Below are 25597 nucleotides of genomic sequence, written 5' to 3'. Positions count from 1 at the left end.
AGTCACATGTGAGTGAGTGAGTTAAAATTTATCGTCACATCGGCAATATTTCAGCCATATAGTGACGAAAACGATTAATTACATAAATGCATAGTAAGTAATGGCACATTGTAAAAATCTGTCAACTAACTTCAATGTCACAGAGAATAATGTAAACCTATTCATTAGATCTGAGTAAATCTTAAATAACCTGAGTATGGAATAAGAAGTGGTGTCACAGATTTGTAGAGGTCTGTCTCAGCAGCAAGATCGGCCATTGTATTTCCAGAAATGCCTACGTGGCTGGGTAACCAGCAAACAACAATGTAGTATTGGCCAGTAGCAAGATCGTTATACAATTCGCTAATTTCTATTAAAAGTGGATGTTTAGATGATAAGTTTTCAATCGCCCGAAGGCAAGAAAGAGAGTCTGATTAGGATATATATTGTTCATGTTTAGGGTGTGTTTGAATATATTTAAGAGCCGTTAATATGGCGTTAGCTTCAGCTGTGAAAATAGAACTGCTATTCGGTAATCTAGATATTGCTATGGACCTCATGACAGTGGCAGCAAGCTGCAGCGCCACCGTCCTTGGACCCATCTGCAAATAAAGATTTGAAATTTGCTATATTTACTTTTTAATTGCTTATATTCTTGTTTATACTGTAATTCGTTAGTTTCTGACTTCTTAAATGTGGTCAATGTTAGGTCAGCTTGTGGCCTAACCAATTGCCAAGGAGGAGAAGAAAGAAGACGGGAAGGACATATATTCTCCAACTCAATGCCCTCAGCACAAATGAAAGGTTTAATCCTGAGCCCTGGAGGCGGAACAAGAGAAGGTTTCATGTTGCATAAATCCTCAAAGAGAAGATGGAAGACAGTTATATGCAGGGGTCATCTGACTAGAATATAGTTTAGTGATATATTGCAAAGATCTTTTTATACGGCATTGCCTAAGAGAAGGCTCATCAGCCTCTACGTAAATACTGTCAATAGGAGATGTTCTGAAAGATCCAAGACAAAGTCTCAGACCTTGATGATGGACAGAAACCAATGGTTTTAGGCTGCTTTTGCGGGCTGCACCATATACAATGGATCCATAATCAAGCTTCGAGCGGACAAGTGATCTGTATAGGTGCAGGAGAGTGGCCTGATCCCCTCCCCACTTTAATTTTGACACAACTTTTAATAGATCTAGTGCCTTCTGGGTCTTTTTCGTGGTTTGTATTTACGGCCGAAACGTAAACTAAAAGCCGTTTTCAAGACACCATTTATTTATCTTTTTTAAACACAACTGTGTTCAGTAGTATGCATATTCTTACCGCGACAAGAAATATTAACATCATCCACAAAAAGTGATCCGTCGATTGAATGAGTTAAAACCTTGGATCAACCACTGATCTTGATGCTTAACAATGTAACAGAAAAAATACTGCCTTGTGGGACACTCTGATCCTGATTATAATGATCAGACAGAGTAGAACCCACTCGGACTTGAAATTGCCTGTCGTATAAAATCTGTGATATAAAAAGAGGTAAACGACCCCTCAAACCAAAATCATGTAACTCCTTTAAAATTCGATGCTTCCAGGTAGTATTATATGCTTTCTCAAGATCAAAGAAAATCGATACAGCATGTTGTTTATTTACTATAACATTTTTAACAAAAGGTTTTAAACGTACCAGATGATTAGTGGTACTACGTTGTTTCCTGAAACCACACTGGATATTTGTAAGAAGGTTGTTGGTTTCAAGATACTAAATTAATCTATTGTTTCCCATTCGTTTCATGGTTTTACAGACACAACTCGTTAAAGAGATTGGTCTGTAATTCGACAGAACAGTATGATCCCGGTCAGGCTTTGGAATAGGTACAACAATGGCATTAGCCATGAAGTTGGGAAATTAACTGTAGTCCATATTGTATCAAATATATTTAGTAGAGTTTCTAGACATGATTTGGGCAAATGCTTTAGGAGCTGATAATGAATATCGTCGGTCCCAGTCTCTGTATCATGAGCTTGCTCAAGAGCCGTGTAGAGCTCATGTAATGAAAATAACTCATTATAATCTTCGCCATTATCCGAATTAAAATTTGTACGTTTCTTCTCCTGTTGTTTCTGGTATTGTTGAAATGCGGGGACTATTTTGACGAAGAAGAATGTTTGGCAAGAGTTTCACAAAGCTTATTGGCAATCTCAGCAGAGACGGCAGCAGAATATGTTAAAGTCAACGGATTTCAGTGTTGGTTTTGCAAAAGTTTTTTCACTTCAAAATATGAAATATCTTTCTCACATTTCAGCTTCATGATCTTCGACTCTCATTACCACACAGGGCAAGACTTGGAAAAAGCAGGATGTGGGCCATCACAATTTGTACAGTTTGGATCTTTTAGCAGTCAGTATCCTCGTGGTTGTCTCCACAACGTTGACACACCGCAGAGTTATGACATCCAGTCACATGTAACATAAGTACACTACCAGTGATACCACCGCCAGGTGTTGTTTTATAGGCGTGTAACTCACCACTAGACAGGGATTAGAGAATGAATCTGTGATTATAAATCCATATTCCAGTTATACTACTGAAAGTTTGCAAAGGATCAAGTTTTGATGACATGGGAAAAAAACACCCAACATATGTAGATTGAAGTATCCTGGACCTGTTTCACAAAGCTGTCGTAGAGATACGACCGTCGTTAGTCATGTTATAGAACACGACAGACGCAGCGCAACGACAGCTTTGTGAAACGGACTGAACATCAAAGGACCTCTATTTCGCGACAAACGGACAGTGTGATGCAGTCACATCATGCACAATGTGCTTGAAAATGTATGTGAATGTCTTTCTGTGACGCTGATCGAGATCTGGATCTTCTGCAGGGGCACCAGGACAGGTGTGTCTTTAGTGCACGACATTCTGGATGTGTACGTGAAACACTATGTTGGCATCATCGGAGTGATCTGTCGTGGACGGTAAGGCAAGGCATCATCATGCCATTGTCATTGATGCTCACTTTGAGTAGGAGACCAATATATGCATGGAACACGTTGAACGAGCTGCAGTTTTGTCGCCCCAACACGCAATCCTCTACAGGAATTTGCTCTTACTGAAGACTCGAACAATGTTCATTGGCTGTCATCGATACACTTAAAGTTACAAGAAATGATGTTTCAGTGTGTTTGGCGCCTGACGGGAGAATGGTTGAAGAACTTACATATTTTATTCGACACAGATAATTCTCAATTCATCGCAAATTGTATGTTATCAATGTGTTGTCATCGCGGATTAAAGGCATGGCTGAGTCATCGTGTATTTTACGGTAGTCATCATGAACGCACCTGTCTGCACATCTGTTGCGTCACAGGTTGACGGTGTTCATCCACAATTAGACAACAGCCTTAGCCACACACACGGTTTAAAGTTTTAATACATCAACGATATATTGCCCTTCAGTGCCTTTTCCTCCTTTAAGCGGTTTCACCAGGGCACCACCCGACCCTGAAGCTTGTAGATTTTTTTTATTCGAACATTCGAATACCGCAGGATATGGATATCGATTAGGAGACATTTCACAAACTTTTCTTCCAAGGAAATTTAACGTAACCAGCCCCAGGTTACGCCCAAAATATATCTACCAATTAAACCACGTGCTTCTGAGATGTGTTATTATTGCCTGGGGCACCTCTCAGCCCTGTTATCTATAAACATGAACACTACAGTTAACGATCGATTTGTAGTTCAGGAAGTTCTGTTTCCAAATCAGCATAGATGCTAAACAGATCTCATGTGGATATCTTATAGAAATGAACATGGTTATTAGCATACAAATTTGCTGCAATTATCAAATAAAGGCGCCAGTAGGGTGTATTAAAGTCAGCGTGAGCAAACACGGCGTGTAGGCGAGCACACGCTGTGATCAACTCTAGGACGTCACTGCACGCTGGATCGGGTCGATACAGGGATGTTCCGTGTCGGCTGATTAAGCTCACATCTCCCCTGTCACCGCACACATTTAGTGTTATAAAGCCGTACAGAGTATGACACTCAAATAACGTAACGATGGAAAGTTGCCCTCTCTTTCATCAGCCTCCCATGCTAGCTATAAACCAGAGAACCTTGATGCTGATACAGTAGTAGACTTTAAGAAATCCAGGAGGGATTCCATCGATTTTTCATTGACAACTTTCGGAAGGCGTCATCTCCGATTGGTCGTTGCCAAGGCAACGCGCTGCGTCAAATATTCATTAATTCCGTGTGGCTGTTCCTCCATGCGGCAGAACCCTGTGGTTGTATCACTGTGATACTGTTAACGAATCGCGCCAACCTGCACGTATCAAAGACTATATAATCTCTGGCTGTATTCGAAACATCTGTTTGTCAGTTGAAGTCACAAGATTACCTTTATCTCGGATTATTATTGTGGCCAATCTGTTTCAAGTCACCGAGGACAGGTGAGTGGATGGCAAATCTATGTTGTAAATAATGTGATGGTGGGGATGTTGTTGGTGTTGATTTCTTGACTTATGGTGTTCAATTCAGTGTGTGTGTGATGAGAATATAAACAACATATTGTGCCAGATGGTCGAAGTGGAGGTTGAGGTTTGGGATAGAGGGATATAGTGTTGATACTCCACCATATGGAATCGTGTTTGACGTCTGTTATTGCTACACATCAGTTGACTGTTTCCATTGGGGATAGTCCACGCAGAAGATATCCATGAGGCTTAAGAATGTCCTTGATAAGGAGAAACGACAGTATCTTTCCATGTCGTCATAATTTAATAATGGGCCTCTTATCAGTTACAAATAGTTGACTTGAACTGAACTTTGTTTACATCCATAACGGACAGACGAAACGACAGTCATAGTAATGACAAAAACAACAAGTAAATTCATTGTTCTTTCATAATTCTGATCTACTTTTTTGCTTTTGTTCTCAAACTGGACAGACGATAGGTTTGGATTTGTCTAAATATTTGTTCAAATGAGACATTTACTGATTTGGGTTTTGTTATAGATTACATGAAAGACCTAGTTCTGATGTTTAATCTCATATCGTGTTGTAAGCATTTGGACCAGAATGTTTACATACACACAGTCACAGAATGTCGACTATTCAAATATAACTCGACGTCGACATTTAAGACGCTGATGTCTTCATGCATAAATGCCCTAAGCAGGGAGCTGTTATGATTCACTCCCCTGTAACTGAAGACTGCTCGTGCGTGCGTGTGTTTATTTTTCAGGCAAGCTTAGCCTTTACTGTCAGTGTAATCAAGGACTGCAACCATGATGCTGTAGGACAACTAACTCTCCATTGAAATACGCCAATATTAACTTAATGTTGACTATCTACAACCAATGAACAAAGAGAACGACATAAACAAACGATGCGTTGCTGAAAACATTACATGTCGGAATGGTGTGTTTCTAGATGAGGGAGTGCATGCATTCTAGTAACACTACTGGTTGGTATGCTTCCACGAGTAAACCCACTGCCATCACATAATGAAGCTGGGGAGGCTGAGTAGGCTAGTGGTTAAAGTATGCGCTCGTCACGCCAAGTCCCCACATGGGTACAATTAGTGAAGCCCACTTCTAGTGTCCCCCCGCCGTGATATTGGTGGAATATTGCTGCACGCGGTGTAAAACTATACTCACTCACTCTCACACTCTGACATAATTGCAAATATGGAGTAGTCGACATGTCTATTTCATTCAAGTTTGTTGTTGGTATGGTGTTATTTTGTGGAAGGTATTTTGTGTGCGGTTTTTTTTATTGTTTGTTTTTTATTTTATTTATTTATTTATTTATTTATCTATTTTTGTCGTCTTGTTGATTCGATTCATTGTTGCCTCGTTTGATATACATTAAAACAATTTTCTTAATTCATTGTACACACTTTCTATGAAATCTAAAGACAGTATTTTGATTGACATTTGGGGAGACCCTTAACAACGAGACATCAATCTGTACCGAAACGTCACACTCAGGAAATGAGAACTTGTTGTCCATAAACGTTGTCTATATCTTAAGACAGAGGTGTACATAATTTTGGGTGGTGTTTGTTTTGTAAACGTATAACGAACATGGAAGAACATCGTTACTGTATACTTAAACATAACTTACACTGGCTTTACAGAGTGTATGGAGTAGTGAATACAGATTTGGATAGGATATGTGTTCTGAGGCAAATCTTGCTCTTAACACGAACTGGGGGGAAATTCACTCTCTCTCTCTCTCTCTCTCTCTCTTTCAGCTGATATCTCAGCTGGAATGCCGACCCCCAAATTACATATGAACTGCCGTAGTATTCCTCTCCGAAAACCCGTCCGTACTTGTAATTGTGACACAAACCATCGCTTGATTGCAAACTTGTATCCCTATAGAAGAGCCTCACTTCATCATCGTAGCTGGCAATATGTTGTACTGGCTGTCTGCCCTGACCGGAAACGGTTTGAGAGATAGAGATAGAGAAGTTTACGTGAGATGTTCCACGTACGCTACCATACCCAAATGCCAAAAAGTGAAGTGTTTTCACCTATACCCATCCCCGTATCATATATGTGCCACAAAAGTGAGAAATGTCAGCACAGAGTTTTTAATTTACCCAACACAAACAATGGCACATCACAGTGTTCTGTCTGACATACTCCAGCAGTTGCGTGACACCAGTTCCTCTCATTAGACACCATGTTATCATCGCGAATTGTTGGCTGAGTGCTGCTTTACGCCGCACTCAATAGACCAGCCATAAAGAGACGAGTAAATAAACGAGTCTGGACCAGACAATCCTGTGATCAACATCATGATCATCGATCTACGCAGTTGGCATACGGTGACAAGAGTACCTCAAGTCAGCCATGCTGATTGCCTTATACCGTTATAATCCCTAGCATGGATTACTGAAGACCAATTCTAACCCGGATCTTCACGAGTCTCATCACGAGTGGCGTTACCAGAGGCATCTGTTATTATCTTCAGAATTAAATAATATATCCACAGTCTTTGAAGAACATTTTATGCTATAGCACCCCCAGGTTTATTGTCATTTAGTCAAGAGCGACACACTGATATGATGAATGACAAACCTGTGACTGCATCTAACAGCTGAGTAGTGATAACCACTGCAAAACTCTTTGGTTTGATCACTTCATTGTTTTCTCGGCCGTGGATTGTGACAGTCAGCATCCTAGTAGGGAAGGTATATATACCTGCACCTGTTTCTAGAATGCCCTATGAAATCCAGTATGATAATTAAATGACAGCACCGGGTGTGAAGGTCAACGTCAGATCAAATATCAAAACAGAACATGTTAATTAAGTTTTCGTATCTGTCATACCTGGTATCCACCATACGATCTTCTGATGTATGTGCTTTGTGTATTCTTACCTAGTGCTCTATCGATATGGTCCATCCTTGTGTTTTCCTACCTAGTGCTCTATCGATATAGTCCATCATTTGTGTATTCTTACCTAGTGCTCTATCGATATAGTCCATCCTTTGTGTATTCCTACCTAGTGCTCTATCGATATAGTCCATCATTTGTGTATTCTTACCTAGTGCTCTATCGATATACTCCATCATTTGTGTATTCTTACCTAGTGCTCTATCGATATAGTCCATCCTTGTGTTTTCGATATAGTCCATCCTTGTGTTTTATTTGTTTCAGCCCAATGGCCTTGCTGGTCGTCAACCTAGTGTTGGGGCTCTGCATGGGGGGCCTAGCAGCCCCGGCCCCCGACACGTCCAAGCAGATCGACCTACTCATGCCCCACGTACAGCCTAAAGTTGTAAGTTGAACCTGCACAGACACACTATATAAACTCATGGAACGGCATAAGTCACTTTACACATGTACTATATTATGGTATATGCTATACACAGTTGTATAGCACGAATAGCTCATTGTATTAGCTTGTAAGAAACGTCGTTATGTGGGGTAAGCAATGGTAACATATACCATTCCACAAGTATACAGTTTGGAGGTTTGCTCAGTGTGGTGTTACAGTCACATCATTTTGGGTAGAAGCCATCTGACCTGCAATGAGTGTTGCATTGTTTCAGTAATTATCCGTCTCCACATCCACGTTGTTCGGTTACGTTGGCGTAACACTGAGCTTAGTATGGATGAAGCATTAATGAGATACAAAATTCAACAAGACACACTTATTCACTTCGCAGACGAGTCAAAGTCAGAGAGTAGATTTGACACAGCGATATATTTAAGCTACGTTGTAATCAGATATTAACACTGTCTCACCCTCAGCCGGACACGTACCTCTGTCACGGAATGAAGCTGAATTCTTCGGAGACGTACATAAGTAAGTGGAAACTTATCAACTTAGTGAAATCAAGTTCTCCTCTAAAATATCCAGATTTTAGCTTCTGAATGTCCATGTGAGCTTATTATCTGTCTACTGCCTTTCCATACCGAGTTGACCGTCTCATTATTTTACAATGAGATTGTATCCTGGAACTGAATAGCAGGACAATAGAGCCTGGAACCCCCTCAAGAGGCACATGACCCGAACAACTGACACATCTCGGAGATTTGTAGAACCCTCATACGACCTCGATTTGTTGACACAGAAATATTGTACAATAGCAAGTATGGAACAATATTGCTCAACCCGTGGAAACTGTTCAGGCTTAATGTCAGAAAGCAAAGCCAAGCTGGTTCTTGTTCGACTGTTACAGAATCAAGTACATACAACTTTCATCTTATCCAAAAACGTATAGAGCGGCAGGTTCTAAATGGCGATCTCTGTTACAAGCCGATTAATTAATCTGTCCCTTCTCGTCCCTCAGCTGGCTTCATCCCCAACGCCAACATGAACATCGCCCACCACATGCTGCTGTACGGATGTACAGATCCGGGGATGAAGAAACCGGTCTGGTAGGTATCAGCCTTGTAACTGCAAACTGACGGAGTTACCGGTGCAAGGGTGGACCACTCGCTCCCTTTACTACATCAGCATATACCCCTGCACCCTTCATGCCACCAACGTAGACCCCTGCACCGCCTATGCCATCAATGTATACCCTGGCACACTTCATGACACCAGCGTGTACCCTCGAACCCTTCATGACATAAACGTATATTTTTGCACCCTTTACTACATCAACATATAGACTGGCACCCTCTATGACATCAACATACACTCTCGTACCGTTCATGACACCAGCTTGCACCCCTGCACCCTTCATGACATCAGCATATACCCCTGCACTCTTCATGACATCAATCTATACTCTGGCACCCTTCATGACATCAACATATACGCTTGATTTATTCATGCAGAGTATGATGATAACACACGGAAATCTGAAGGCAGTCAGCAGAAAAAAATACACAGAAATAGAAATATATTGATTATGATTTAAACCGAAATATTAACCACATTCTGAATGTCTTCAAACCCAAGAACAGTTATCACAACAACAACACTTACGTGTGACTGAGGAGGGACGGGCAATACCACCAGCATGGTGCCTGCAATCAATACATACATCCTGCTTTCCATCTTTCCAGTATTGGCTTAGTGCTATTGTGACTAGATGTATGCCAGAGATTCTGGGTTATAAAGATAGTCATATGTCTTATTTCAGGAACTGTCGCTTACAGACTAATCAGTCTAGATTTTGTTTTCCCCAACCAACTGGAAGTCGAAATCGTCATATCTAATCATGAAACATATCTCTGTACCCAAACATTACTCTTCATATGTTAACATCGCGGCGTACGCAGTCATATCACAGCTACATGACCGCGATCTGTGAATAATCGAGTCTGGACTAGACAAACTAGTGACTGAAATCATGAGCATCGATCCGATGGGATACGATGACGTACCTCATCAATGTCAGCGAGTGTAACCACCCGATCCAGTAGCATGGGTTGCTGAAGACCAATCCTAACTCGACGTTTCACGGGTCACCTCACGAGTGGTCATGTAGGTCATTAGCGTCTATGACCTTCATCACTTTGGCCTTTTAAAGACGAAACGTCATACTATAGTCGTGATGCACTTTCATCATTCCTTGTCACTTTACATTTAGAGTGACATGTTGTACATATTTCCGTAGTTATAAGCAACAGTTAGTGTAAACGTTTTTGTCGTCTGTCAAAAATACCACCAGCGTACTGGGAACTTGGAACGCCGAGTAAATATTTCGTCGTATGTAAGTATCGATAAATGGATTTTCACTGTTTCAGGAACTGTGGCGAGATGGCCGCCAGCTCCTCGGAGTTTGATACGGCCCCAACCTGTGCGTCTGGACCCAAGATCCTGTACGCCTGGGCAATGGACGCTCCCATGCTGACTCTACCTAAAGGTAGGCGTTATCTTGTTTCTGCATGCATAGGCAATGTACAGCAGACTTGCCCCACAGACAGATACCGTCTACAGTCGGGGTCCTTGGTTGATATAGCAGTTGTCACCCCTTTGTCATTCCACATGTTACTTGGAAACACTTCAGCTCGTTTGGTGCATTCTGAACAATAACTGTATCGAAAACCAACAGGTATCACTTCGAGTCTGGTTTATGAGCTCCACTGTCATTTCAGTTGTCTTTGTTAAGTATCAGCAGTTATGTGACGAGTCTGGCACGCTGATGAAAGACATATTGGACACACGATAATAGATACTAAAATGATGAACAGACACATTGGATAGACAATAACATACATTAAAATAATGAACAGACACACTGGATACGCGAAAGTGTAGAGTGAAAATGATTAACAAACAGACACACTTGGCACAGGGTAATACACACTAATATGATGAACAGACACGTTGGATACACGACAAATTGGATGCGCGAAAATGTATATTGAAATGATGAACAGGCACATTAGACACAAGATACACGAACAAAAACTTTGGAGACACCATGACAGCCAACACATTATGTATACACATATAGTCTCTACTGGTTGAGTATCCGATCTTACTAGCAGAACCTGCAATCGGAGTCTCCACTGAATTGTCAATTTCCAATTCAGCTGGTAGAAACACTGAATTATCTGTGGGAATAATATATGCATTTTACCCAGGTATAGACTGTTTCCAGTTACAGGTACATTTATTACAACAAACACACCTTACTTACAAAACAGGTGACAATGAAGACAGCAACAGGACAAAAATATCCATTTCACTCAGGTTTAGGTTTCCAGTTACAGATAGATTTATTACAATATTCACACATCTTTCTTATAAAACATACAACAATGAAGATAGCAATGGTACTAAACTTTATGTTGTCATACGTTAAAGACAGCACTCTATTGACATCACATCACTGTAAACAATAGGAAATTAGTAAATAGTTTTTCCTGGCAACTAAAGGATCAAACCACAAGCTAAAAAATGGATTTGTCCTACAACCGACACCAGCATTTAAAGAATGACAGATTTGAGCTTCTTATTGGTAGAGATTGTAATCGTATAGATTATTTTATGCTCCGATTGCAATCTCTGTTAGTAGGATCAGTAGAGACTCCGATCGCAACCTATATTGCACACACACACACACATGTATATATAGATGAATGGTTGCCCGTGTTATTGCCCGCCATTCCTCCTGTAGAGCTGCACCAAGCTGGGCCAGATTGACGGGTACGGATTCCCTCGCGTACGCGTACACCTCTGGACCGAGAATATCCCGTAGAGGTTCAATTGGGGACAGATCTGGGGACTTAGAGGGCCGGTCCAATGTCTGTATGCCCTCTCGTCTGAGATAACCTGTGACAATTTGGGCCCGATGTGGTCTGGCATTATCATCTTGAAATTCGAAATTCCTGTCGATGATTTTAGCCAGTGGAGCTGCGATAGGACGCAAAAATTCCTCAACGTATCGCTGACCAGTCAATTATCCATCAACGATGACCCAATCTGATCGCCTGTCATGTGTAACCTATCCCACACCATGACACTATCACCCTCATATCGATGATGGTCAGTAGTTGCCGCACTGGCATACCGCTACGGCGCCAACAACGTTTTCTGCCATCTGTGAATCTGAGGCAAAACCTTGACTCATCTGAGAACGTGGCGTAAACAATGGCGCAAAGCCCGTCCCAGACGTTACCTAGCACATGCCAACCTTTGACGCCTATGGTGAGCTGTAAGGGTAACACACTTGAAAGACAGCCTTGCTTTCAGACGGGCTTGATAGAGCCAGTTTTTAACGGTTGAGATTGAAATTCGTCTCCCAGTGAGTGTATCGAATTCCCTATTGATGACAGGTGCTGGTTTGAAGCCATTGCATAGGCCATTAATGTAATGAGACGATCCTGTCGTGGTGTCGTTGATTTTGGTCTACCACGCCCAGGTCTCATTGCAACCCCACCTGTTTGACGGTACTTGTCCCACAGGCGTGAAATTACACTTTTTGATTTACCCAACATTCGGGCAACTTGACACATTGACGTCGCCCCCCTCTATCATCATCCCTTCAATTCTCCATTTTGTTTGTCCACTGAAATACTGCCTCGGAGGCACTTTTCAGCATGTGTTCCACTCTGTTGCATTTGTGATTGTGAGTTCTCCAATACGTTTACAGAGGCTAACTTCTGTGTGCGCGTGCATCACGTGTTGGTTATGCATCGTCTGGAATTTCATTGTCATTGCATGTTATGTTCGAGTGTAGCGCTACGGTAGCGCACCCTTTCACCTCAACGTTTGCTGCATTCATGTTTTTAGTTCCCTTATTTTTTGTCGATAGTACATATTTGACCATTAAATCATTTAATCGTTACACGTGCACGGACATCCAACATCATTTGTTAAATCTCATCAACAATTATTTGCATCAAATCAACCATAATCCCGAACAACTTGGTCCGAACATAAACTCTGAGCAATGTATTATTCCATCGCTCATCAGTGGGTCCTGTTGTGTGAGATAACGATGTCCTAGTGTCAGCCTCCGTGCCAAACCATGAATACACCAGTGTTGCTTTCGGCTCAAGGGACTTCGCCACCTGGATGTTCTGAACACTGGGTTTCAAACGCGGCCTATTCATTGGGCACAATTTCAATCTTCCCAAGTAGACAGAACCTGCTTGGAGCTCCAAAGCTATTATCCACAAGCCTAATGTCTTCTGTTCGTGCGTTCAATCCTGCTGATTTTACATTCAACCATTTTGCTCTGTTCCTGACTCATGAGATTATGCAAATGAAATGGAAACCTTGGAGGTGTAAAACACCGAAGCATACAAATCTTTCTTGGGTTGTCACAAAATCGAAAAAACACATGTTACTTTTGACCTCTACTTCTGCTGGCATCGTGCACTTGCAGCTTTCAGCCAAGTCAATTTACACAATTTTCAGGAGGGTGCACCCTTGATGAAAGTCACGCTGGCTGAGCTGGTTGTATGGTTGACCCTGGGTGCTTGTGAGTTGGGACCTCAATCCCCCAAAGTACCAGTATTTACACTTCATTGAAAAAATCTCCCAAATATAACGTATGCTACATTTGACCAATATCCAAATTGCATTATGTATCCACGCTTTGAGAAAATATAGTTTAGGCAATGTATGGACAATATTGCCTAGTTTGGAAAACAACACCAAATGTCACTGTGATTGCAAGCATGTGTATAAATGGATACTATGGTATTCATACGACATCATTCAATTGTAATAGTACACATCCGAACACTAGAAATATCATGGAACAACAGATCTGATTATTACGTGAGAACCTTGACAAGATGGATATGTCGTGCCAGTGTGAGAACCATGACAAGTTGGATATGTCGTGCCAGTGTGAGAACCATGACAAGATGGATATGTCGTACCAGTGTGAGAACCATGACAAGATGGATATGTCGTGCTGATGCATGGTGTTAGGTTATTGCCAGATGTCAGTGGAAAAAGGTACGTATAGATTGGGGGGGGGGGGGGCAAAGACACTCTAGGATAACAGGAGCACCGAACAAGTTGAGTTGCATTTGAAAAAAAGAAATGCATTTGAAGAAAAATGTGAAAACTTGAAACTTGTGAATCATTCTCTCCATCAATATATAAATGAAACGTCTCACGAAACACCTGTAGCATAGTTACATGAACGAATACACTGAGAGGAGAATTAGGATTATTTCAGTTGAATATGGATGGGCAAGTATGTCCAATCAATGTCAGCAACGTGATTAAGTTGTACATGTGTTAGTCAAAATAGCGGAAACAAATACATAGGACAGTACCGCTAGAGGATGGCTATTCACAAACTGTTCAGCCATGTGTATATATTAACACGCTGTGAGACAAGAAGCAGCTGGTTGTCAAGTAATGGACCGTTAATTCAAGTACATCTGTATTTCCACCAACACCGGACATGAGTCATATCCGGTATCCCGACAAAGATGGGTCCCGATCCACAATGCGTTCGTAAAGTTACGACCAGTCTTAACGCTATACCTAATCACAGACTTACGGGCGGCATTGTGCTGCGAACGTTTTGTGTATCGGGCACCAAGTTTTGTTCTGACATTAGAAAACATGCTATAGTTACTGCTGTTATTATTTGTCACTCACACTCCCAACACTCTCACTCCCAACACTCACCCACTGGACAGTATTAATACAGCGATTAACGTTAATGACTTGTTGGCACTTGTTACGAGCCCTAGAATTGCGATAGGTTTCAATTTTTGTTATTATTCGGTTAAATGTGATATCATTATGTGCAGTAATATAACCGAATGCGAGTGGTCTGATCAAACACGTCCCCAGTGTATGACTTACACTGCAAGTGTGTACATATTATAGGTTTCTCAAATTATAGGTTTCTCATTAATGTTTAGTACTTGTCCCGTCCAACATTGATGAGGTCATGTCAAGAGATAATGCTAACAATGTATTTTCCTTTCCACATGGCAAAATTCTACCACTTTACCAATGCATCTTTGCAACAGATTCATCATTGTATTCTTGCATAAGGAATGAGTATTGGACAAACGAGGTCTACTGCAAAATTTACGTGATTGATTGATTGATTGATTGATTGATTGATTGATTGATTGATTGATTGATTGATTGATTGATTGATTGATTGATTGATTGATTGATTGATTGATTGATTGATTGATTGATTGATTGATTGATTGGTTGGTTGGTTGATTGGTTGGTTGGTTGGTTGGTTGATGTTTGACGCCGTACGCGGTAATATTACAGCTACATGGCGACGATTTGTACATAATCGAGTCTGGACTAGACAATCTAGTGGTTGACTTCATGTGCATCGACTTACACATTTTGTATGCTATGACGTGTTTCAGCCAAGTCAGCGAATCTGATCATTCGATCCCGTTAGGTGCCTCTAACGACAAGCACAGGTTACTAACAACCAATACTAATCCAGATCTTCACGGGTCTTTAAAATATTACGTGATCAGAACATTAGTTACCTAACAAATACATCTAACTTGGTGTTGGTTTTACACAAAACCCACACAAATTTAGTTAAATTTGCACGATTCTTTATATGTCCTATATGGTCACGACTCCAGGTATGAAGTATTTAAGAGTTCATCAGTCATCAGGTATTAGCTGGGATCTAATACTGAAAGTTACACGGGTCAACGCTGCCCCCTCCACTCCACCCACACACCCCACCCACACCCCCACACCCCTACCACCACGGCAAAACCACATTGAGCTCATAGGTAGCGCTGACATACACAACTGTACACCTCAATTACCACCATCCGCTATATTTCATTGACAGCAAACCTCTATGTTGTACCTACTGCTGTGAATTCGGAGAGAAAGTCTATTGTTTCCTATCACAGACGTTAATGGTATAACTGGTTTCTAATCAATATGAGTTTTCCTCTTTGAACGCCCCCGCATGTTTGGTTAGAATCCGCTCTGATCAATAGATACAGCTTGCTGTAGTATTCTCGATGAGGGCGATACGAGACAGCATACTAGCCCTAATCAAGGTATAAAGCCATGTAGTGGAACAGTAAGTCTTCGCATATCCTAGTGCTCAGTCGGAGTCCGAAAAGTTAGATTGATTTATTCTGGACAGTCAGGAATAGTTAGGATTACTTTGTCAGGACGTTTCGTTACCATAGTTACGTATGAGTGGGCGTATTGAGCAATAACTGGCGTATCCCCAGTCATGTACTTGAGCTTGCCTCACAGCTGGTGTAATATATGAACAGTAACTGCAGTTTAAAGTGATCAAGGTTATAGTCGGTGCAGACAAGTGCGTGTAAGTGAGCTGAAGTAAGATACAGTGAGTGAGTGAGTGAGTGAGTGAGTGAGTGAGTGAGTGAGTGAGTGAGTGAGTGAGTGAGTGAGTGAGTGAGTGAGTGAGTGAGTGAGTGAGTGAGTGAGTGAGTGAGTGAGTGAGTGAGTGAGTTTAGTTTTACGCAGCACTCAGCAATATTCCAGCTATATGGGTGCGGTCTGTAAATAATCGAGTCTGGACCAGACAATCCAGTGATCAACAACATGTGCATCGATCTGCGCAATTGGGAACCGATGACATGTGTCAACCAAGTCAGCAGGTCTGACCACCCGATCCCGTTAGTCGCCTCTTACGACAAGCATAGTCGCCTTTTCTGATAAAACATGGGTTGCAGAAGGCCTATTCTACCCCGGGAACTTCACGGGTCTAAGATACAGAAGGTTAGCTAGGGTGGTTAGTGCTGGTTGTGTTGATGGTTGATGGATAAAGACCACTCCTGCACTGTTGGAATGAGGCAGTTCTTATTTATGAAAGAAAGAATTATGTCTAAACCTTTAATGCGTCCAAACTGTAACACAACTGTACACTCACTGAAAAATCCCACACACTGCACATTCACCCAGTAATGTGAACTATAAGACGACTGTATAAATGTCTTCCCGATTATGGAATGTATTTCTGAATAATAACTTTTAACCTCCTGGCTGGAGCTGTGTGTGGACGTCTTTGTCTCCCTCAACAATATGTCTAAGCAACTGGCAATGTTTAACTGACTAACGCTGACCACATGTACAGGATCTTAAAACCCATGGTGTATTCGGGCGCTGGCCCACGCTAAAAGCGAAAATATCTGTTTCCTTCTGTTCACGCTGGAACCTTCTACATATCCCCTAGAATCAGAACTATGATGGTTGGTATAAACCGAACTAATGTTGTGGATCTGTTTTAATACATGCAATCCCGACTGGTTAGACATGTCATTAAAGACACTTATTGAATGCACTTCGAGATACCTGAGTGCGTGTTATTAGTCTGGTTTTGATGAACATCCTTCTCCAACTTGACTACGCCTATGCCAACAATGGAGAACACTGATGGTAGTCCAAACAACATGTAATGGCTCCTGTTGACAAGCTATTATCGGCAGTCTAGTCACCACATTCAATAAAGTCAGATGACTGGACCTTCCCAAACAATGACTGCTTATATAGATTCTGTATTGCCTACAATCAGCTAAGCCCATACTGAGGTACAGAGGCTAGAAGAATAGAAGGGATTTCCTGTTAGCTCCAATTCTCCATACGGAGACGAAGGTTGCGGACAGATACTAACAAGTTAGTTTCAGAATAGGTGTTGCCTGTTCGGTTTGTTACCAACAACAGATGTGATGGTCGATATGTGTTTATAACCAGCAATGAAGTTAAGGTTTGATGAGTATTTTACAGTTTGTGTTATTTTTAGTGAAACATTCCGTTCATTTTTAGAGGTGTTTTGCCCTTTACGTCAAATACAGACTGTCTGTCATTATGATCATGGACGTCACTATTTCATCACATGTAGCCCATTATGTTTTTACGTCAAATACAGACTGTCTGTCATTATGATCATGGACGTCACAATTTCATCACATGTAGCCCATTATGTTTTTAAGTCAAATACAGACTGTCTGTCATTATGATCATGGACGTCACTATTTCATCACATGTAGCCCATTATGTTTTTACGTCAAATACAGACTGTCTGTCATTATGATCATGGACGTCACTATTTCATCACATGTAGCCCATTATGTTTTTAAGTCAAATACAGACTGTCTGTCATTATGATCATGGACGTCACAATTTCATCACATGTAGCCCATTATGTTTTTACGTCAAATACAGACTGTCTGTCATTATGATCATGGACGTCACAATTTCATCACATGTAGCCCATTATGTTTTTACGTCAAATACAGACTGTCTGTCATTATGATCATGGACGTCACAATTTCATCACATGTAGCCCATTATGTTTTTACGTCAAATACAGACTGTCTGTCATTATGATCATGGACGTCACAATTTCATCACATGTAGCCCATTATGTTTTTAAGTCAAATACAGACTGTCTGTCATTATGATCATGGACGTCACTATTTCATCACATGTAGCCCATTATGTTTTTAAGTCAAATACAGACTGTCTGTCATTATGATCATGGACGTCACAATTTCATCACATGTAGCCCATTATGTTTTTACGTCAAATACAGACTGTCTGTCATTATGATCATGGACGTCACAATTTCATCACATGTAGCCCATTATGTTTTTACGTCAAATACAGACTGTCTGTCATTATGATCATGGACGTCACTATTTCATCACATGTAGCCCATTATGTTTTTACGTCAAATACAGACTGTCTGTCATTATTATCATGGACGTCACTATTTCATCACATGTAGCCCATTATGTTTTTACGTCAAATACAGACTGTCTGTCATTATGATCATGGACGTCACTATTTCATCACATGTAGCCCATTATGTTTTTACGTCAAATACAGACTGTCTGTCATTATGATCATGGACGTCACTATTTCATCACATGTAGCCCATTATGTTTTTACGTCAAATACAGACTGTCTGTCATTATGATCATGGACGTCACTATTTCATCACATGTAGCCCATTATGTTTTTAAGTCAACTACAGTAGAACCTTTCGGGTCAAAAACATTAAACTTCCCCACTCTGTTGCCAAAGGAATGTTTTTCTTAAGCATTTTTTCTTTAAACATTAGCAGCTGATTATATCCACTTGTAAACAACAGACATAATTAAAAAGCAGACATCTTGCTTTTCTCGTTTTAAGATTCAGGTACCTAAAATGCATATAAGCTGAGTGCAACAGTCGCAACCACAAATGTAATTTCAAACTGTGTTATTGATTTGAACTGATAATGAGGCCTTATACCTCGCATAGCTGGTAGCTTGTGTGTAACACTAGGAGTTTGCAGGTGGATCAGTGGAGACATCTGGTCCACAAAGTCACAGGCATGTTTCAACGTTGACTCCGACTACCTTAACGCTACGATCCGCTTGGTGAAACGGGACACTGTATGTTATGCAGTGCGTTGTTCGGTGGGTAATTGTATTTACATAACGATATGTATCACATACATAAGGCTTTAATGGAGCTTGGGCAGCTGGTATTCAACATCTTATTCTAGGCGGTGACAGCACCTCAGACGGATCTTTTCCTCAGATCTAGGAGTGCTTTGTACCTACTTAATCACTAGCGGCTTCATCCCAGACTGGTATACTGTCACATTCAGCTAAAAATCGATATATCTTACTGTGTGAACCTTTGTACAACTGCCCGGGTATCTGACGCCCAACTCCCCTGTTTGTGATTTAACCATAACCGACCTACGGTTCGGGTTGTATTGACTTAGCAGCGCGTTGCGGTCAAAGTGACTTGACGTCATGTACTTTGCCGACGATGTTTCCCCAATGTTTGTGTTATGTTTAATACAAAACTCACAGCGGTATTATTTCTGCAAATAAACGTGAAACATCAACAATTAGATAGATCAATTCCACCATTCCTTCCGATTGTACGACTGTGATAGAGTCACTGTGCGTGTAAATAGAGACTGTATCTAGACAGGCTTCACTAATAACGAAATCTGAAAACGCCCCTCCAACACACATGCAGCGACTCCCAATTGCCAATACATATTCAGTCATATTAAAGGTCGCTTTTCCCTCAAGAGGTCATGTGGTTAAACTCACCGTTTATTCAAAAATCTCTCTCGTGACTTGTAACAAACGTACCTCCCCTAACCTTCCGACTCCCATGATTCTGTGTGAGTTACAGTGAAACATATCTACATTAACCTGACTACCAAATGATTTCCAAGTGTTTCCCATTTCTGATGTATGTTTGTTGATCCCTCAGAATACAGAATGACCCTAACCTACTTAGCTGTGTGAGTATTGATTCCTGTCACCCAAGAGGGCAGTAATGTTCCCGGCCTTGTCCAACCATGGAATACCAAGTCGCAAAGTCATATGCTGTGAAACGCTCTGTGTAATGGATAACACTGCCTGTACTGCAGAGATAAATTCACGACTGAAGGAGACAGCATGACATACATACTCCCAGGGGAGAAGACAGCACACAGAATAAGATTATTATTGTTAACGTTGTTGCCGTGGTTTCGTGTCCGAAAACAATGGCTCGCTAAAATATGTAGGATTAAATAGCTATGATCTCCATCCCACTGTATGTGTTAAAATATGGCACCGAATGATTCTCTCCACTAGCTTCTATGCATGTGAGTTGCTTAGCGGCATACGCGCCAGAGATACCATTCAGTTAGAAAATACTCAAAGGCATTTTGCTAGAGTCATTCAAGGTTTAGACAGATTATTTCTAAGAGAAGATCTGGTCAGATACAGGTCAACACATTCAAAACTTATGTTTCATATACTATGGAGATTAGCGCTAGCATATCCTCATCTTAGATATTGCATCCAATACTCTCTAAAGATAGCTTCTACACCAATTACATCTCGCGAATGTTCCAAATGTGGTAGACATGCCTTTGATTATGACAGACATGCACTTTTGCACTGTGAGTCCTATGTAACAGAACAAATGAATTCTTCTCCACCCTCATTGACCAACCGGATGTTGACAGTTATGTTCAAATTGAACTTTTGGATGAAAATGAAATGCTTGCACTATTCTGGGGAGCGACTCAAACATTACCTGGAATTGTTAGCCCACTTGGGAAAATGTGTCACTATTATTTTGTAAATATGTATTTCATCTTAAGAATGTGAGGCAATAGCCGGCAGTTTGTGTGCTTATATTATTAAATACTATTATTATTAGTTACTTACACAGCTTGTGACATTAGCATTCATATTTCTATTTCTGTATATATTAACATTATGTGTTTGCTCTGAATAACATCAGAGATACTGTAAATCTTCGGATGTAAACTCTGGAGGAAATAAATAAATTCTTTTATTCATTCATTCATTCACTACGATATCAGAAAGATGCGAAAGCTTCTGGCATTAACTATTTAAATAATGTATGATTCAGTTGCCTTTGAGCTGATTGTTCACTCCTCTACTCTAGACTACCAAATTAAACACATTGCCGTAAAAGTAGCTTCACTACAAAGTGATGACGACTGAGAAAGCTGACAGATTTTCGTGATATATGACGAGCGTATTCGCGGAGTAGTTACAGCTTTACTGTAGTTACAGTAGTAACAGAGGACAACAACGGCGCCTGCATGTCTTCTCCTGCGATGCTGTACGATATTACAATGTTAGTTATATTTCCAACTATGTGTATACTATCTGAGTATACTATCTTCGCTGCTTACTCATGTTCCTGGTACTCGCACTGTTTAAACATATGCCAAAATGACTGGATTAATTTGAATATTCACAATTGAATGTGCACATGCGAAACAGTATGCATTTCTCGCAGCGGTTGAGGTATAACTAATTACCCAGTGAAAATGTTAATCTGGAACAACGACCGCAGCAAAGCAATCATGTAAAGCTACATAATGATGGAAGCGTCTGTTGATGACACACATTATCATCTGGTGTAATCCATTGTACAGTGAGGCTTCTTGCAGTCCACACAAGTGCCACATGTGTTCTGTCGTGGACCGGTGTTGACGAGACTAAGTGAACCCATATGTATAGCATGCAGGGGATGATCTAGTAACTAAATTTTGTTCATACGTTGATGTGTTTTCTTTTCTCCAGATGTGGCATTCGCTGTTGGAGGCAAGACCGACATCAAGTACCTCGTGCTGCAAGTCCATTACAAGAACGTCACTACCTTCCTTCCCCCACGTACGTTGACGTCTCTGTCAGTCAGTACTACATCAAACATTAATGTAACTTGGTATACTCACTTTATATGTAGTAAATGGACAGAAGCCTGTAGGCCCTATCTATGCATATTATAACAGCGATGCGTTACAACAAGTAGTACCTCATCTTGCTGAATGTTTCAGAGAACAACAAGGACGCATCTGGCTTGAACCTCATAACGCAGAAAACCAAGTACGTATCATCGTCGTCGTCGTCAGCATCAACATCACCATCACCATCACCGTCACAATTCACCCATGGAGATCCGGTTTAAGAAATATATCATTAGTAACCATTATTTGTCTAACGGGAGTGAATGGTCAGGCTCTCTATCTTGGTTGCACGCATGCACTCATTACGTCAATCTGTTGGCTGACTTCTCCAAACTCGAGTATTAACAGACCGCTGTCGTATGGCAGGAATATTGCTGAGAGCAACATTAAGTAAAAGCCACATCAATGTAAGGTAGCACCAAAGTTTAACTGTATGTACTTTCTGTGCTGCAGGTTGCCGCGTCGTGCTGGGGTCTACCTTATGGGCACTGGAGGAAGGATCAAGCCCAAGTCTACCGGTAAGATATTTGTGGCCAAGGTGAACTCACTTTCTTTAGCCTCCAACGTTAGTTTGCTGAAAGGAAGCGGGAAATGGCCTCACATGTTTTAGAATGTAAGGGTTCTGACGTTTTGGAGTGTGATATACGATTGATGCAGAAGCAACAATGCTTGTTCTGGGGACAGGAAACGTGGGGTTATTGCCATGAATGTCATAACATTCCGCAAAGACATTCCCACAGTCCGTGGAGTCACGTTGTACGTTAATGATTATATCATAATCATATGTCTATGACTTGGTACGGAAGATGCCAGATGTTCGCGATGAGATAGTCATATGCAGAGCAGGCTCACGAGGTGTCACGTGGAACACACGCATGCCAGCACGTGTCTTCTGGAACATATCGTGAAAATCAACCAGGGGAATTTTCAAATTTAGAAACATCCTTCTTACATCGTACGCTGCATGAGAAGTTTTGAAAGTTTCAAAATCAATCACGTTGTGTTCACGTTGTCTCCTAGGAATCTGTGTTGAAATGAATTTGATCTAGTGTGCCTAAACAGTTGTCAAAAGTAGACATTACATGGTTGAGCTGCAGGATCAAGTAATGATCATGACGTGATACACCGGTCATGTTTCTTAAAGAATATAAAACCTTAACCGTTCTGGCTTCCACATTTCCCAAGGTACTAATATTTAGACAGTACCTCAGCTTGACTGACACAATACACAAACACTTTTTATACCACCGGCTGAAGGATATCCATGCTCCTAATGTCAAGGATCTTGGGGAATATTCAAGCAGTTTTTCAGCAGCATTCTACAGATACGAGAAATTGCCTATATCACAATTATCCCCCGGTAGGGTCAGCTGGTATGTGCAGGTACCACAACTATATGACCAAATAGATATTGCAATAATATCAAACTGACTGCAACATTTGAAGTTTCTTGTACACATGAAGGATAATGATTGGGTTGATAAGAAAGCACGGCCAAATGGAACACCACACTTTGTAAACACTGTGAAGTAGTGTAGTCTGTACTTGATAGTTGTCTTCACGACTTCCAGCTGGACATCCCCGTTTCCGTATCTGTATTTCAGTGTTCATGGAGACTGCCTGCAAGTTCAAGGACGACCTGACAATCCACCCCTTCGCCTTCCGGACCCACACCCATTCTCTAGGTACGACAAACTACGTTGTTTCAGTGCATCCCTTGACCTCTTCAGTTCATAAAGGATATCCGTTCTAATGTACGATTCTGTAATGTATGTTGCCCTTAATGTTCATAACGTGCTTCAAGAATTCATGGTTTAATCCAAGCAATCTTTATTCCGACTTTCATTTTAGAATTTATAATTCGCAGAGTTCCAAACCCCAGGTGTATTTCCCGTAGGGAGTGTTTAGTCAAACGCCATTTACAGATGGTCTATGGTGTAATGAATATAGCATTTACACAAGCACGACCACCCTCGAGGTGGTAACACGCCAATATTCAGGTGTCGGTGTGTTCCTGCATGTTCCTTTAAAGAGCCTGTATTCAGCTGAATTATCCATTGTGTGTAATGGGTTTGGTTAAGTGAAAGTCCTTCTAATTTCTGTTTCTTCAACAGGACAGGTTGTGTCTGGTTACCGAATCCGCGACGGCAAATGGACTGAAATTGGCCGCATGAGTCCCCAAAAACCACAGGTTTCAGTTTCAAACAGCTCTCTTAATCACAGCCGTTAAAAGATAAATGTTATATATTTAAACTTTATTCCAGCAATGTTATTTCATACAATCAGCAAGGTGCGGAGGAGTTACCTAGCCCTAACGCTGGCTTGTCACTCCGAAACCCGGGTTCGATTTCCAGCAATGTTATTTCATACAATCAGCAAGGTGCGGAGGAGTTACCTAGCCCTAACGCTGGCTTGTCACACCGAAACCCGGGTTCGATTTCCAGCAATGTTATTTCATACAATCAGCAAGGTGCGGAGGAGTTACCTAGCCCTAACGCTGGCTTGTCACACCGAAACCCGGGTTCGATTTCCAGCAATGTTATTTCATACAATCAGCAAGGTGCGGAGGAGTAACCTAGCCCTAACGCTGGCTTGTCACGCAAACCCGGGTTCGAGTTCCAGCATATGTGAACCCCATTTGTGAAATATTAATGGAATATTGCTAAAAGCGATGTGTTACACACACTCACTCACACACTCACTCACACACTCACTCACTCAGCAAATATAAGACCAGTTTATTGAAAAGGATCGATAAGATACTGATACAACAATGGCCATCTGAGCAGTAGACTATTATGGTTCAAACATAGGTTTATTTGCCCTTGTCGAGTAACGGGAATGTTGTTGTTTTTCGCATATGTGTTAAGTTTCCATCTTGACAAGACATACGTAATGTGTTGTTGCGTGTTGACTTTATGTGATGAATTGTTCATAATGCATATTTCCAGATGTTTTACAACGCAACCACACCCAACATGACCGTCAAACAAGGCGATATTCTTGTAAGTTGTATATGCGGGCGTCTGTGCGTGCGTGTGTATGTGTTTGTGTGAAACAACGTTGAGTGAGCACAACGGTTCTCATCCACGAGCGGCAAAGACGTGGTAGTGGTAGATATGTTACACCAGAGCCCCGTTTGACTCGGGGACAGTAGCGCTAATACTTTTACAAAGTGTCACAGCGCTGAGGCGATCGTGACTCCCATAAGTGAAAAAAAACAAATTGTCACAGAGCCGAGGGGATGGTAACTCCCATACATGAACACACAGTCTAAGACAGAGTTGTGGTATGTTACCACGGTAGTTTGCTTTGGGATAAGTCCATTAACTTATTCCTCATTACCTTACGCTACATTTATGGACAGACGTTTAAATCGTTCCTATATGTAAGCTCACTGCCAATGACTGATCTCCCAGACTATTTGGTACAACAAGTGTATGTCAGTGTT

General features: G+C 41.2%; 1 protein-coding gene across 4 annotated transcripts in view; it reads left to right on the top strand.

The window, feature by feature from the left end:
* Positions 1-3935: 3935 nt before the first annotated feature.
* The window catches only part of LOC137278107 (probable peptidylglycine alpha-hydroxylating monooxygenase 1), a 34175-nt gene continuing 12513 nt past the window's right edge, over positions 3936-25597 (top strand). For 2 of the 4 annotated variants that reach the window (XM_067810228.1, XM_067810230.1), the window contains exons 1-8: positions 4352-4434; positions 7658-7778; positions 8255-8309; positions 8797-8884; positions 10205-10323; positions 21983-22072; positions 22237-22285; positions 22600-22664. In XM_067810228.1, coding sequence (XP_067666329.1) covers positions 7662-7778; positions 8255-8309; positions 8797-8884; positions 10205-10323; positions 21983-22072; positions 22237-22285; positions 22600-22664 — 583 coding nt within the window. In that variant the 5' untranslated portion in view covers positions 4352-4434; positions 7658-7661. Of the gene's footprint in view, positions 4435-7657; positions 7779-8254; positions 8310-8796; positions 8885-10204; positions 10324-21982; positions 22073-22236; positions 22286-22599; positions 22665-23750; positions 23832-24260; positions 24338-25097; positions 25152-25597 lie in introns of all 4 variants that reach the window. The other 2 variants (XM_067810227.1, XM_067810229.1) reach the window with 2 other exon arrangements.

This window comes from Haliotis asinina, chromosome 3 (genome assembly GCF_037392515.1).
Source record: "Haliotis asinina isolate JCU_RB_2024 chromosome 3, JCU_Hal_asi_v2, whole genome shotgun sequence".
Classification (NCBI taxonomy): domain Eukaryota; kingdom Metazoa; phylum Mollusca; class Gastropoda; order Lepetellida; family Haliotidae; genus Haliotis; species Haliotis asinina.
The sequence above is the reverse complement of the archived record's forward strand: the minus strand, read 5'-3'. Positions and strand labels throughout refer to the sequence as shown.